Raw genomic sequence first — 15296 nt, 5'->3', positions numbered from 1 at the left:
TAATCAGGACTCTGCATCCCACCTTTGCTAATTTCCTAACCAGGAACCAGCCCCCTGAGACTTCTCAGTGAAAATAACTGAATAATAATAATAATGATGATGATAATAATAATAATAACCCATTTTTCACCAAAAACCTCCCTTGGAGATTGGGACTGCGAATATTTTCTCAAAACCTGTGACACCGGCCTGGGGACCCCCAAACACTGTTAGGGTTTCTTAAGGAAGAAGGAATTTCTCTCTTGAAATAGGATTGAGAAAAGCTCCAGGCCTGCACCGTGGTCCATGTCCTCATCCCATGGTTCCTGTTGCCCCTTCCCCAAAGAAAAGCCAGACCCTTGGGAAGGTCTGTGACCCATTTCACAACATTTAACCACAGTACTAGAGTTAGTTAAGCTGGAGAGGGGGGAAGTTCTAGGAAGCAACACAAACTTTCTTTTTAATTCTTCTAACTTTTCTCTGCTGGAGGGAGCTGAGCTGTACTGTTATGTGCAAAAGCACAAGCAACTTAGTTCCAGAATATCTGGGTTTGAGTTCTTGCCTTCTTCTAGCCTCAGTTTCCCTCTCTATAAAGAGGAGCAACAAAGTCTCTCTTGTGATGTGGTGACTGAAGCTTTCTTAGAATTTTATAGTAAAAAGGGTTTTATATCCATGATCCCATTGGAGCCCACAATAACCTGGCCATGAAGGCAGAGCAAATATACCTATTTGCCAGATGAGGAAACTGAGGAATAGAGAATGAAATTTCTAGCCTTTAAGGCTTGAAGGGCACTCTGTACCTTCTCTCATTTTAATGTCTGTAGGGCATAGGTATCAAGCTCTCTGTTATATAATGAGGCCTCTGAGGTTTGCCAAGGGTCACCCACCCACCACCGAGTGTCAGAGGTCAGTCGTCCCGCCTCTTAGTCCAGCACACTGCCCGCCACCACCTTTGTCTTGCCAACTCCTTCACATATGAAGGGATTTTCTACTCTCTAGCTCTGCCTTTCAGTGGGATGAGCTCCCCATTCTTTTGGAAGTGTTCAAATAGACTGGATGATCACGTCCGGTTTGTGGGCAATCAGGGAATCCCCGTGTTGGATAAGAGGTTCTAGCTCCCATCCAAACCTAAGACTGTGATTCTGGCCCAGAGCTGGCCCCAAGGGCAGGTCAAGATCATCCTAATGACTGGATGTCCAGCAGGGAAAAATAATGAATGGTTTCATAAGCATCCTATTTATAATCCCATTCCAAAAGATTAAAAGTTATTTTAAGTCCCAAGTTTGGGTTATCAGGTATTTCCAAATGCCAGGGAGGCCTGAGCCAGCTCCCAGGGGAGGCCGAGATTCCAACTCACTTGGGAAACACAAACAACATTTTATAGGGGTCAATAAACCCTGCAGAGAGGGCCTCTCGATTAGGTAAAGAAACAGCTGGCTTTGGCAGCTGGATTTGCATTTTAAAAGCAACACGAATATAGACATGGCTCTCCTCAGGACCTCACCCAAGGGACCTATGACCTTGAGGAACACTGAGCCACGAGGCAAGCAGGGAACTCTTTTACTAACCAAAGGAGACCCAGAGAGGAGGAAAAAGCCCATTGGCATGAGCGGGCGGGCGCCCCCTGAGAAGGGTGCACTTTTCATTCCCATTTGGCTCCTATGGGGGACTGACCTGAGATCAGAGGGACTTTTATGCACCAATGAGGACAAAGGTCAGCCTGCTCTGGGGCTCCAAGCTGTTTTCTATTCACAGAGTAACATTTACAGCTGGAAGGGACCCAGTCCAACCCTCCCCCTCCCCATTGGAGCTCAGAGAGCTTTAGTGACAGCAGCTCCAGCTTTTCCCTGTGGTTGTCTTCCATCTCATCTGAGTGGATCTTGTATATATCTATTCATTTACATATTGTATCCTCCCCCCCCCCCCATTAGAATGTATGCTCCTCGAGGACGGGAACTGCTCCTGATTTTCTGATTTTCTTGGTGTCTCCATCACTTAGCATAAAATCTGGCACTGACTGACCAAGTGCACTATGTCAGAGCAGATCAGCTCCTGGACTGGAGTCAGGGGACCTGTGTTCAAATATTGCCTTCACTTGTGTGGTGGGGGGCAAACCTCTTTTTTAAGCCTCTACTTTCTCATCACTAGGTGGGAGTGATATTACCCAGAGTACCCAACTCCCAGAGAGTGTGTGAATTTCTAAAGAAATATTTTGTTTTTCTTGTTGAGGCAATTGGGGTTAAGTGACTTGCCCAAGGTCACACAGCTAGGAGGTATTAAGTGCCTGAGGCCAGGTCCTTCTGACTTCAAGGCTGTATCCATTGCACCACCTAGCTGCCCCTAAAAAGATAATATTTGTAAAATGCCTTGTAAAGCTTCATGGACTATGACTGTCAATGTGGTGCTGGGCCACCAGGGGAGCTGGGGAGAAATGGAGGGGAGCAATCATCAGCCCCACATGGACCACGGCTCCTCCATGGCTTAGCAGACTCAAGTTTCTGTGCCCAAAATTTCCATCATCCTAGAATCAGACTAGTGAACAAGCATCTTGGAGATGAGCTAGAGGTTCTGACTCAGTCTCCTCTGTGTCATAACTAAGGTGGGGTAATCAGGGCTTTGTCCTGGATGTGGGCATATAGAGGGAGAGCAGTTGTAACTAATTCCCTCTGGCTTTTCTTTCATTTACTTGACATTTATAGGCACCATGGCATGGGGGGAGAGTGGTGGACCAGGAGTCAGGGGCACCATATTCAAATCTGACCATATTAGCTGGGTGACCAAGGACAAATCCCTCAGCCTTAAGTAATTCCTGAGGTTGCATCTGCTAACTCCATATGTGGGTTGCACTCTCTCCTGCTGGAAGAAGTCCTTCATACTGGGAATCCCTGACCCCGATGACATCCCGGATCCCTCTTGTCTCCCTCATGTTCTAAGTCATGATTCCTGCGAGCCTTCGAGCTGCTTCTCCCAGGTATCATTAGCTGTCCCTTTCCTCGGGGTCTTCCTTGATATGCATATGTCAGGCTGACATTTATTTGTAGCCAAAACTTTTATGAGCATGAGCTCACTAGAGTCTTTCCTATTAGTAGACATGCAGATCTGTCATGTGACTCTGCCTTCTCTTCCCCAGTTCATTCACTCATTCATTCATTCATGCATTTGACAAGCATTTCCTAAGTGCTTCCTGTGTACCACCAACTTTGGCAGGCTTTTTCTCAGATGCCTGCTGCCCCCTTTGGAATTGGATGATATTTTAGCCACTGTCCAGGGCCGGGGTCACTGAAGGTCCCTTAAAAAAACCAAAACAAACGAAAAAAAACCCAAACATGCCATTTCTCAGCGAGGGCCCATTTGAGAGAGAGCAGGCCAGAGTTTTGGCTGTGCCTGAGGATAATTGCCAAGTCCTATTTTTGCCCTCCTTCTGTTCTTTTCTCAGGGTGTGTTTTTCTCTGACAGCTGGAGCCCTCCTTAATCATCTAGACCATGTTAGAGGGCTTTATATCTATTTATGAGCTAATTATGGTAGTTAATCTTATATAATTCATCTCTTAATATGTAGAGCACGTCTCTGGTGCCAAATGTTGCACTGCAGCCTTTGGAACCTGCTGACTCATAAGCTTTTAAAAAAAGCCATTAGAAATTACAAAGTGATCATTTGATAACAGGGACTGACAAATTTTAATTGAAGCCCATTAAGTTGGTGGGATTTTGAGGGGGAAGGCTTTTTTTTTTCCCTTCCTGGCTGCTTTACTCTTATTATAACTGTGCTATTAGCTGGCCACATTTTAAGTCGCTCTTCTGGGAGGCTTAGAATGTCAACACAGGCTGTGCTGTCTCCTCTTCCAAGGAGTTTTCAAATAAAGGCTGAGCTTATGGCGCCCTGAAATTTGTACGGAAAGCCCTTTGTAAACCGTCGGGTTTACTCGGGAAGCACCAGTGAGAATCAATAGAACCTGAAGGACACTTCCTTCCACCCCTCAACACACACAGGTTTTGCCTTTATTGATCTATCGAAGGAAATCTTCCTGATCTGCTAGCATCTTGCCTATTAAACTACCTAGCACTTAAGGACTTGGAAACATCCATTAGGGGCATCGAGGGAATGGCTCAGTACATAGAGTGCTGGATCTGGAGTCAGGAAGCTCAAACCTGACATCAGGCACTCAGCAGGTGTATAACCCTGGCCAATTTACCCCATCAGTAAAAGGGGGAATAATGAGAGCATCTACCTCCCAAGGTATTTGAGAAAATCAAATGGGATTAAAAGAGTTTTGCAAATCTCAGAGCACTAGCTAGTAAGATCTATTTGTGCTGTATATACTTTTATTTGTGTTTCTTAGCCCCTTTAGGAAGAAAGTTCCTCGCAAATGGGATTTGCTTTATTCTTTGTACCACCCCCTAGCATAGTGCCTTGTATACAGTGGGTGCTTAATAAGTACTTGTTGATTTATCGATGAATTTTGGTCTTTGGATCCACAATGCCAGGCACAAAGGAGGTGTTTAATAAATTCTTGGTGATTGATTGATAAAGCCCAAGACAACCTGTGCCCCTGTGGGTACCCAATGTTCCAGTCAGGAGCTGAAGAAAACCAGTAAATCAAGTGGGAGCTGTTACCGTTTTGGAGAGGAAGAATCATAGAGTGCTCGAAGGGATATTAGAAACCATCTAAATCGAGAAACTGAGGCACAGAAAGGGGAAGAGGATTTTCCGAAGTCATAGAGACAGCAAGGATCACAGCCAGAATTCACAGCCCCTTCCATCTCAGGAAAAGCCCTGCTCTATGGCTGGTACCTAGTAGACCCTTGTTAAATGCTTGTTGAATGGAACACTGAGTGAATCAATGAATGAGTAGATGGGCAAATTAGTGAATGAAAAACCAACAAATGAATGGATGACAATCAATGAATAAAAAATTAGTGAATGGGTGAATCAATGAATGAAAAACAAAATGAATCCATGGATGAATCAATGAAAGAGAATAAATGAAGTGGGTGAAAAAGTCCTGGATCATGTGTCAAGTCAGTGTTTTCCCAAGCCACGTTTTACTTCATTACCCCACAGAGTTGCTCCTGGACCCAGACAGTCTACACCAGTCCCTCTGACTCCACCAATCCTGTGGCCCACTTGGGGTCCTCTCAGAAGACCGGATCTTTTTTTGCACCCGGTGGGCATGGCACATGGCTTGGGGTGCCTGTTACAGGTCAGAGGGCTGGGGGGAGGACCTACCTGAGATGGCCTGCACGGCCACACGCAGGAAGCCCTTCACTTCCCCCCTTCTCACTGACGATGGCCACGCGGTGGACCAGGGGCACAGGGTACAGCAGGTTGCTGAGGTACACGAAGGCCCTGAGGGAGAGGCAGAGGAGAGTGGTCACTGTGCCCCGCTGCTCCCCCGGGGGTCGCCAGGCCCACGGCAGGCTGATGGGCAGTTGGCGTCATCACAGCTCACCGCTCACACCACAACAGCGCTGCAAAGCAAAATGGAAGCAAGACAGCCAAGGCCAGCCGGAGGAGGAGAAGGAGGAGGAGGAGGAAGATGAAGATGAGCATGAGGATGGGCATGAGGAGGCAGAGGGCAAGTGAGAGAGGGGCTGAGCCGTGCGTGCTGGAGGTGGGAAGGGTGGGCTACAGTCAGATTCCAGGAAGTCGGCTCACTGGCGTGAAATTGAACTTGGCAGTGACTTAGTGACCCTCCCTACCCCCCACCCCTAGGTAGTACCTTTCAGTCTTTCATCTCCCCTGGGCAAGGGGAGGGGAGGAAACTGTCATCTGGAAGCTAAAAAAAGGACTTCTGGCCATAGAGAGTAGGAGAGCTAGTCAGTAAGAGGTATCGAGGCGGTGGGCCGCTGGCGATGAAATCCAGAGGCCAGGGAGGGATGAAGGGCGAAGGTCCTGGGGTGGGCTGCAGAGGAGGAGACGCAGGAGAGGGGGCCAGAGAAAGGGAGGCCGAGAAGGAAGGGATGGAAGGAAGCTCTGGGGTCACGGGCCAGAGCCGCCTGCCTCTTAAAGGAAGGAGCACAGTCCTATTCAGTCTGAGAAAGAAAAGGGATTTCCAAGTGGACCTTTCAGCTGCTGCAAGAAGTGCCCTGGGCCTTGTGGCTGGGGAGGGCAGGAGCCTGGGGGGAGGAAGGCGCTAGGAGCAGCTCCAGGGGGGTCCTGGCATCTTCTACATGGAGGCCCTCTGCCTGTGCCTGCCCAGAGCAGCTTTTCTCCCAAGCCCTTACAGTATCCTCCTTGGCATTCTACTGCCCCCAGCCTAAAGTTCTAAGCATCTCAGCTGGAAAACCAGAAATGCCCAGGGGAAAAAAAATAACCCCAGTCCTTGAAAGGAAGAAGAAGGAAGAAAGAACACATTCACTTCCTGAGGCCAGGGTCTCAGGCTGGCTCCTACCCTGGCCAGAAAGCGCAGGTCTGAATCTTCACTTGGACATTTACTAGCTCTTTGAAGCTGGCCAACTTCCTTGATCCCTGTCTGCCTCAGTTTTCCCATCTGGAAAGTGAGAACTTTGTATTCTGTAGCATCTAAGGTTCCTTTCAGCTCTGCTTATCCCCCTTTGGTCTTGTTTCATTAACAAAGACTGACCCTACCCTTAACTTCACCCAGCTAGTTCACAAGTGCCAACCATTGGTGAAATCAGTTAGGTGGATCAGGAAGGAGAGACAGACCGAGAGAGAGGGAGGGAGGGAGGAGGAGGAGGAAGAGGAGAGAGAAGGAGGAAGGAAAGGAGAGAGGGTAGGGGGGAGAGAGAGAGAGAGAGAGAGAGAGAGAGAGAGAGAGAGAGAGAGAGAGAGAGAGAGAGAGAGAGAGAGAGAGAGAGAGAGAGAGAGAGAAAGAGAGAGAGAGAGCGCATAGATTTAGGCACTCTTGTCTTGCTGCTCTCCTTTCCATGACATTCTGTCTCTGCCCCCATCCCTTAGCATGCCCTTCTCCCACAATGAGAAAGTTTTAACCTTTCTCAAGGTTGCCTTGGCACCCTAGTTACCTTCAAAGCTCAACTCACTTGCCTCTTCTTCCCTGAGACCTTTCCTGAGCCCACCCCCTTTACCTACTTTTTAGAACCTTCCCCCGACCCTTGCCCACACTATTAGTGTGAATTTGCTTTGTACATATTTTCTATTTGTTTTTCTACCAATAGTTGGTCTCTCTGCCATCCTCCCCACCCCAGTGGAATTTAAAACTCTTTGAAGGCAGGGACTGAGTTCATTTTTGTCTTCCTTTTTTTCAGTGTTTAGCCTGGGGCCTATGAGATAGCAGACCTTTCATAAATGCTGAGCATGAGTTAATCAGGGCAGACCCATCCCCAATCCAGGAAAACCCAGGCTAACAAGCACTGAAATGCCTTCCACTCATTGGCAAGATCAGGCACTTCATTTTTGCAGGTGCAAAACATGATACATAGGTGTGATACAAATGGCTGTTTGCCCTGTTTCATTCAGGGGATGGACAATCCAGCCTCCCAGCATCCTCTTTACTTCACCCCTAACTCTGTTATCCTAGCTTAGACAGCAGCAGATGTAGTCCTACTTCTCCGAGCTGGCTACCAGCTCCTACTGCAGACACACACTGGGAGAAAGCCTGATATGATGGATGGACTTTCTAATTGCAACGATGAGCAGATGGGAGAAAGGGGATACATACATAGACAAATGTCACTGCTCTCACTGAGAAAGAATCAACAGAATCTTGGATTTCGAAGGAGCTGGTCCAGTCTCTGATAGACAAAGGGTCTCCGCTCCAACATGCACAACTGAGGTTTATCTGTTAGAAAGCCTCAGAGCAAAGGAACCCAATGGCTGTCAATGAGACCTAGCTCTCTCAGAGAGGATACTTTCTTTGACCTTGCACCCTAACACTGTTTCTGCCATTCCCATCCCATTTTACTAATTCCATCTCTGGGGCTGAGAACAATAATGCTGATCCTTCAACATGGCAGCCCTTCAGTTACTATCAGGCAAGGCCCCCTGGGAAATTAATATGACTTCAATTCACACTAAAGTACAAATGACTAATTTTATATCCTTTCCTTAGAGTGGGTTCTGATTTGGGGGAAAGGGGAGAGGAGATTTTCCTTCCACAGGAGCTGTATCTCTGTCATGTGATATATGGGAAAGCCAGAAAGGAAGAACTACCTCTAGGCAAGTCCCTTCTCTACCTCTCCCCTTTCCCCCACCTTACTTGATACATCCTAGGGTATTGCTTCAAGGTCCATGTACAAAGAGATGAAATGACTGGTCCATATGGAAGATTTGAACAGGGGTCTGATCTGACATTCGCTATTCCTTCCTTTATGGAACTACCATAGTATTGCAAGCACAGGAATTCAGATAATTGCCTCTCTGATTTGCCTAGATTTTATATGCAGGATCTCAAAGCTCAAGCGGCCATTTCTGGACAAGACTCTTCCATGGGCCTTGGACAAGTGGCCCTAACGATGGGAAGCCCTTTCCTCTTGAGGCAGCCCATTTCTTTGGGACAGCTCCCTTGATTGGGAGCTTTTGCCCTGACATTCAAGTAACCTCTGGCCTCTCTGCATCTTCTACCCTTGTTCCTTGTGGCTTGATTCTCTGACATCAATGAGTATAAGCCTGATCCTTCACATGGTCGACCCTTCAGATACCTGTGGGCAGCAGTCATGGACCAGAACTCTTATCAGCCTGCTGTGCTCTTGGCTAAAGATGCCTGTCCTTAGATGGCGCACTCTCCAGGCCATTCCTGGTTCTGGTTGCCTTCTGGATAGTTACAATTTAGCGATACCCTTTCTAAACTAGGTTGCCCAGAACTGAGCTAAATGCCCCAGCTGTGCTCTGCCCAGGCAGAAAACAAAGGGATGGTCAACCTTTGATCTGCGTTGTTTTAGTCAACTTCCTTCATATGGAACTGGATTGAGCACCTACTGTCCTATCTTTTGTTTGTCACAAGAGCTGTTATTTTATTGGGATGGAGAACATCCCCCCTTCAACTGATGAAGCTCCCTCTGCCCATGCAGAACCCATGGATCTCTGACTTCAACCTGAAGGAGCTGCCTGGGATCCCAGAGCTCATGGGTTAAAAGGGAGGTCTCGAACTCAGATCCTCTGGCCCTCTCTCCTCTAGGAAACACTCCCGCTCTGGCTATTTGGTTCTCCTCAGAGAATCCAAGGCTTCCTGAAAATAGAGTAAAGCATCTCTAGAAGACTGAGGAAGGTTTCTACTGCTCCTTCAGGTTTACTTTCCTCCTTCTGAGGTAGATGATAGTTTACTGAGCCCATGGAGGATAAAAAACATTGTCCTTGATCTTGTCTCTTCTAGTCAGGAAAATGCCTGGAGAAGGAGAATAATGACAAATACTGCCCAGACTTATAACCTGGGGACAGGACTGCTGGATGGTTAGCTCCCAGAGAGGCAGCATGAGGCTGACCTCTCTCTCCCAGATTCATCCCATTCTAAATCCAAGGTCAACGACCTGCACTTCTGGTCATTCTCCATTCCAGCTTCTGGGGCTAGGAATGCAAGTAGGCCTTAAGCCACTGCGTGGTGCTCTGATGTATTCAGGGGGAGGGGGAGGGACGGCTCAGTGCCCTGTCCCAGCTGTGCTCCTACAACCTTTCCATCCCCACCCGAGGACAGGACTGCCTTTCTCTGGGGGCCCAAGCTGCTGAGGACAGCAGATTGTTAGCCATGACAATGTGGTTATTGATCAGTGGCAGACACAGAGCTGTTGTCCCCTTGATGCCACTTCCCACATGGAGGCAGGGCCCTAAGCCATCAGGGAGAGCTTTGTCTTCATGGGGGCTGCAGAGACTGCATCCTTCGCCTCCTCTCTTCAGACACTCTGCCTCTTCTGGGACCTTTCCTTGGAAGGAAAGGGTTTTCCTCTTTAAAGACATGAGCAGCCAAAGGACAGACATAGGGGATACTATTCTTAAAGGGAGAAAGAAGAACCTCATCAAAGACATTCACTAGGGAGCAAGGGATGAGGAAAAGGCCACATAAAATGGACCAGGAACGACCATGGAGACTGAGGCCAATCCATTAATTTGACAAATGAGGGAGTGAGGTCAGTGAAAAATCACAAAGGGTCATAGAGCTGGGGTGGAAGGGATGTTAGGGGTTATATGGTCCACCCTGCCTCTCCTTTAAGGATGAGGAAGAAACAGCTATAACATGGTCCAGACTCTTGGTCCCTGGAAGATTGTGGGGGTACAGAGAAGAGACAACTAGATTTGGCGCCTGATACCCTGGGGTCTAACCCCAGAGGGATTGCTTTCTCTCTGTGTGACCTTGAGTCTCGCTATAAAATAGAAAGAGGATTAGATGAGGTGACTTTCCATTGTCAGATATTAGTTCCCTAACTGTGATGCCGCCAGGTCCCACATGTTCCTGTTTCCTTGTTCTACCACATCCCACATTAGAGCTAGAAGGTCAAATATTATAGTTTCTTTCTCAGTCTCCAGACTGTGGGTCAGCATGTCATCCTAGCCAAATGGCGCCATCTTATAACAAGCCACACGTCAACAACATGTCAATAGATGACCAAACAGGTCATAGGAGCATCTCCTCCAAGAAGTTATTTAAATGACCTCAGAACCCCAAACACCAAGACCACTCATCATGCGAGTCCAACCTCATGATAGACCTCTCCCTTCCCTATATCTTATAGTCTAGCCTTCATTGTGTTCCTCACAAAGCTCAATATCTCCCCTGTCCTGCCTAGAATCCGTTCCCTCCTCCTTCAGCCTCATAGTCTCTTATTCTATCCAAGACTCTACTCAAATGCCATCTGCTCCATTTGGCCTTTCCTGATCTTTCCAATGATGAGGGTCCTCCCTTCCTCACTCCCCTGCATTTATTCTGCATAGAGTTGATATTTAAATTATTGTTGATGGAGCCAGTTATCCCTTCCACCAGGTTTAATAATCTATGTGTTTAGTTCCATGTAAGTGCTAAATGCTGGAGATATAAAAGCAAAAATGAAAGCATGCTAAGTGAACTTATATTCTTCCACCACCCCAAAACATTCTGGGGGGTTGTGATCCGGAGGGGAAATTCTCTTAGTAGCAATCTGCATTAATTTCTGGTGCCAGAGAGCAAAGTGCTCTGGATGCTTCCTCAGACTACCAGTACTCTGGGGATGGGCTGTTTACTGAGCTACGGACAGAGGTTTCATACACTTCTGCTACTGGACTCTCCAAAACATGTCTCCCATTTCCAGTTCTTTACTGTGTGACACAGAAGAGATGATGATGAGGGGCAGAGTCTAAATTTTGGGTAAAGGTGGGATGGGGATGCTTCCAAAGGAAGGAAAATGGGTGGCCAAATCATGAATCCTTTAGAAGTCAGCCCTAACCCGCTCCTGCTTTCTGAGTGTAAATTGTGGATCTCCACCCTTCCAATAGGACTTTGTGTACCAAGTAAAGGGAAAAGTATTTCTAGTTTTCAAATTCAAAATGAATAACAGGAAACCCACTTCAAAAATTGTTTGCTGATAAAGCAGAATTATCCATCACAGATTAAAAGGAGTTGAGACTTCTAAGGGGTTAGGAATGAGAATGGATGAAGAATTGGGATGTTAACCTGAAATTTACATCAAGGCAAGCCTGGCACTTCATGGCTTCCATAAGCCTCGGGATATCCAGCAGAGTGCTTTGCAAAAAGTAGGCACTTGGCAAGTGCTTGTTGAATGATTGATTGAATTGATAAATTCTTCCCATAGCGACCTACTAATTTCCCCTCCTCATCATTACCCCGGCAGAATGTTCTGCACGCAATAGACTTTTAATGAACATTTAATGAATTTAATGAACTTTATTTGAAGGTTTATCCCAAATGTGAAAGAGCACCTTGCATCTCACAGGATGCGAGGAAAAGTCATTGGCTTGCCCCAACGGTCATCATGGAGCCAGGAGTTCAAGTCCCAGATCTGTGGCTTAGCACCTGTGGGAACTTGAACCAATCCCATCTCCTCTCTGGACCGCCATTTTCTTATCTATCTATTGGGAGGGTTGAACTAGTCCTCTAGTCTGATACCTAGTTTGCTCAGTTTCCTTCTCATTTGTTCCAGATGTTGTAAAGATGGTTTCCATTCAGCTAAAGGTTGAATGCCAAGGCCTTTGTACGTTTATGAGACTCTAAGGCCTCTTCAGCTATGGACAGTGTGAAAGTCTTACAGAAACCCCAGATCTATAGAAGAGCAATAAATGCATGGATCCAGTCACCTTTCTTTGGGTGACCACTCAGAGTGCCACCATGTTGGAAATCAGTGACTATACCTAGAGACTTGGTGCTAATTTACAGATGCTAAGTAAAATGTGGAGAAGGCTGGCATTGTATTAAGAACATGGGCTCGAAATGCCCTAGAGACAGTCACAATTGTCAGGAACAGTGGGTCACAAAGGGAGCCAATCCTGAGTGTTTGAACTTTAGTCTCTTATCCTATATTGGGATTTGATGTGCTCCCATGACGGGAGAGTAGAGTGAGCTGTTTGCACAGGGAAAGCCACACACCTCAAAGGGAGGGATGTGCTAAGAAAGCTTTGAAGGGGGGTGGAGGGCTGTCTCAATAGAGCCTGGAAGATCAATAATTCAGTGTAGCTAGTTCATCAATAAACTGCATTAACTTAAAGGCCTCCTTAGAAGGGCTCTATTCTTTACCCTCCTCCCCTTCCCCCCAGCTATCCATTTTCCGGTACCAGCATAGCATTTAAGCCAATAATCATATTGCTGCTTGAGACTCAGGAAAGATGGCTTCTTTGGATTGCATTCTTAGTATCTTCCTTAAGGGTTTCTACTTTGGGAATCAGATTCCTTTCCAAGCTTGAAAGGCAAAGATCCATTTGGGCACCTTCTGTATACAGGCCCAGATTCTGCATGTATGTGTCTGGCTGGCTCTCCCCTCCCTGGGAGGGCCAGGAAGAACACCTGGGATTGTGGAATACAAGCCCCTCTCTGGGCCTAATGCTCTGCAAACACTTTCCAAAGCATATTTTATGGCGGTACCGGAGATTTTATGAAGATCCTGCTGGAGATCTAGGCCTCTCTCAGTCCTGTCTAAAGGCTTCTTTCCTACAAGTGATCAATGGAAAATTAGTGGAACAGACCCAAGAGGGGACTTGTATGAGGAGGCAAAGAGTCTGTTTCTCAACCTGAAGAAGCTTCTCTGTTCTCCCATTGGCGAAGACCAACACATCTGCTAGATGGCATCAAGTGGGTGAGAATGCCCTCCCTTCTCCATCTTGGCAAACAATGGAGCTTTTCAGGAAGGCTCTCCCCCCACCCCCAATATCACCATGTTGACTTAGAGTCAAAGATACTTAGGGCTGAAGACCCTTCTGAGATTAATCTAGTCCAGGAGTTCTCAAACTAAGACCCGTGCCCACTGAGGACGTTTATGCGGCCCGCCGGGTTATGGCAAATGGTCTGAGGGGCAGAGACAGAATGTGAGTTTTTGTTTTTACTATAGTCTGGCCCTCCCACAGTCTGAGGAAGAGTGAACTGGCCCCCTATTTAAAAAGTTTGAAGACCACTGGGTTAGTCTGACCTCAATATTATGGATGAGAAAACACTCATTGCTTCAGAACCCAGTGGCCATCTCAAACCCAAGGTGTTCAGGCTCTTTCTATCAGCTCTCTTGGTCTCTAGAGAAGCTGAGACCTTTGCTCCTTGGGCTTTGGAAGACCACCCTTGGCTTCAGTTACCAGAGCTGATATTTCTAGAGCCCTTTGAAAAGCACTTTACAGACACAATATCATTTGATCCTAAAAACAGTCCTTGAATCTACGTGCTCTTATTCCCCCATTGCACAGATGTGAGGCTGGGTGAGAATTTGCTTAAGGTTAAACACTTAGGGGCAGCTAGGTGGCGCAGTGGATAGAGCACCAGCCTTGAATTCAGGAGGACCTGAGTTCAAATTTGGTCTCAGATACTTAACACTTCCTAGCTGTGTGACCCTGGGCAAGTCACTTAACCCCAGCCTCAGAAGAAGAAAAAAAAAAAAAAAAAAAAAGGTTAACCGCTTAGCATCTGAAGCAGGATTTGAAAGTGGAGCTTCCTAACTCTAAGCCCAGTGTTCTTATCAAAGACCTATATCCTTGTCATGGTCCCCTGGATCATTAGGTGCAGACATTCCCAAAACAAGCCTTCCCCTGCTCGGGGCACACAACGCCTTGGACTAGTCCAATACTCTCGACATGTTTCAGGTTGCCTTATCTATCTGCAACAAGCTCTGGGGAAGATTTATCCTCCTTTGCTTCATCCTTCCCCCCTTTTCTTCCTCCTCACTCTCCTTTCCTTCCTTCCTTCCTTTTCTTACTTTCTCCACCCAACAGATCTCCACTATTACAAAATGGACATTTCTAAAGCCTTCTCATCCATACTCTTTTTCCACATCGCCTTTCTTTTCACAGAGTTCTGGCAAGCTTTGGGGTCTGGGTCTCAATGATCTCATCTGGATGGGAGTTACTCCTCTATTGCTCCAGTCTTCCCTGACTTTGTCAGAAAAATGGGAAGAATCCAGTTCTTTCCGTCAGACTTTGTGCACTAGGTAGATTGGCAGGGAATCTCTGGCTCCCTCAGGGCTGACCTGCTAAGCTTCCTTGCCTTTTGAAGGATGCAGGAGGAATGAAAGAAGAGATTGATTTTATAAAGAATACTCTTCTGCTTCAATCTTTACTTCTCTCAAGCTTTTCGCTCGAAGCCATGACCAATAACTCTGGATGAACTGGAAAGAACGTTAGCCACAGGGAAGAAGGGCCAGAGGGGGAGCTCTGAGCCTGGGGTCAGGCAGCCACGGCCATCTCAGCCACCTTCCTGAGAGTGGCAGGGTGCAGACAGATGAGGGGAGACTGGGGATGTCGCTCTGAATCCCCAGGCGAGGAGCCTGGCTGATTGCTCCCACAGTGGTTTTATCCAAACAGAAGAGATGGGTATATCTTGAGGGAGGATGAAAAGTGAGGGGAGAAAAGGGAGCAGGAACAGAGAAAGAGAGGAGGGTGAGGGCATGTGGCACTAAGGGATGAGGAAAAGAGAGCAGACACTAACCACAAGATTGGTGAGGTGCAAAGATGGCATGCTCAGACCAAAGAAAAGCCTTTTAAAAGGAAGACAAAAGTGAAATAACCCCTCCCCCAATTTTGCTAAAGCTTTGTAGAGAGAGCCAGCAGCTAAACAAAGAAAGAAACTAAAAAAGGATATATGAAAAAAATCAAAGACAAAGGCCCCGATTATCAACCAGTCAGAACACAGTTCATGGGAAATGTGGCCTGCACAGCTGCTGCCCGGGGATGCCCATTCTGAGCGCAACCAAAAAGATTCAGGAGATTCAAAATAAAGGCCCTCCAG

The 15296-nt window shown here is 47.0% G+C and overlaps 1 protein-coding gene across 1 annotated transcript in view; it reads right to left on the bottom strand.

The window, feature by feature from the left end:
• KIF1A (kinesin family member 1A) overlaps positions 1-15296 on the bottom strand; it is a 163993-nt gene that overhangs the window by 53828 nt on the left and 94869 nt on the right. Inside the window, 2 exon segments of the mRNA XM_074297991.1 lie at positions 5207-5252; positions 5254-5326. Coding sequence (XP_074154092.1) covers positions 5207-5252; positions 5254-5326 — 119 coding nt within the window.

The sequence above is a fragment of the Sminthopsis crassicaudata genome, chromosome 3 (assembly GCF_048593235.1).
Source record: "Sminthopsis crassicaudata isolate SCR6 chromosome 3, ASM4859323v1, whole genome shotgun sequence".
NCBI classification, from domain to species: Eukaryota; Metazoa; Chordata; class Mammalia; order Dasyuromorphia; family Dasyuridae; genus Sminthopsis; species Sminthopsis crassicaudata.
This window is presented reverse-complemented; position numbering and strand designations above follow the sequence as displayed.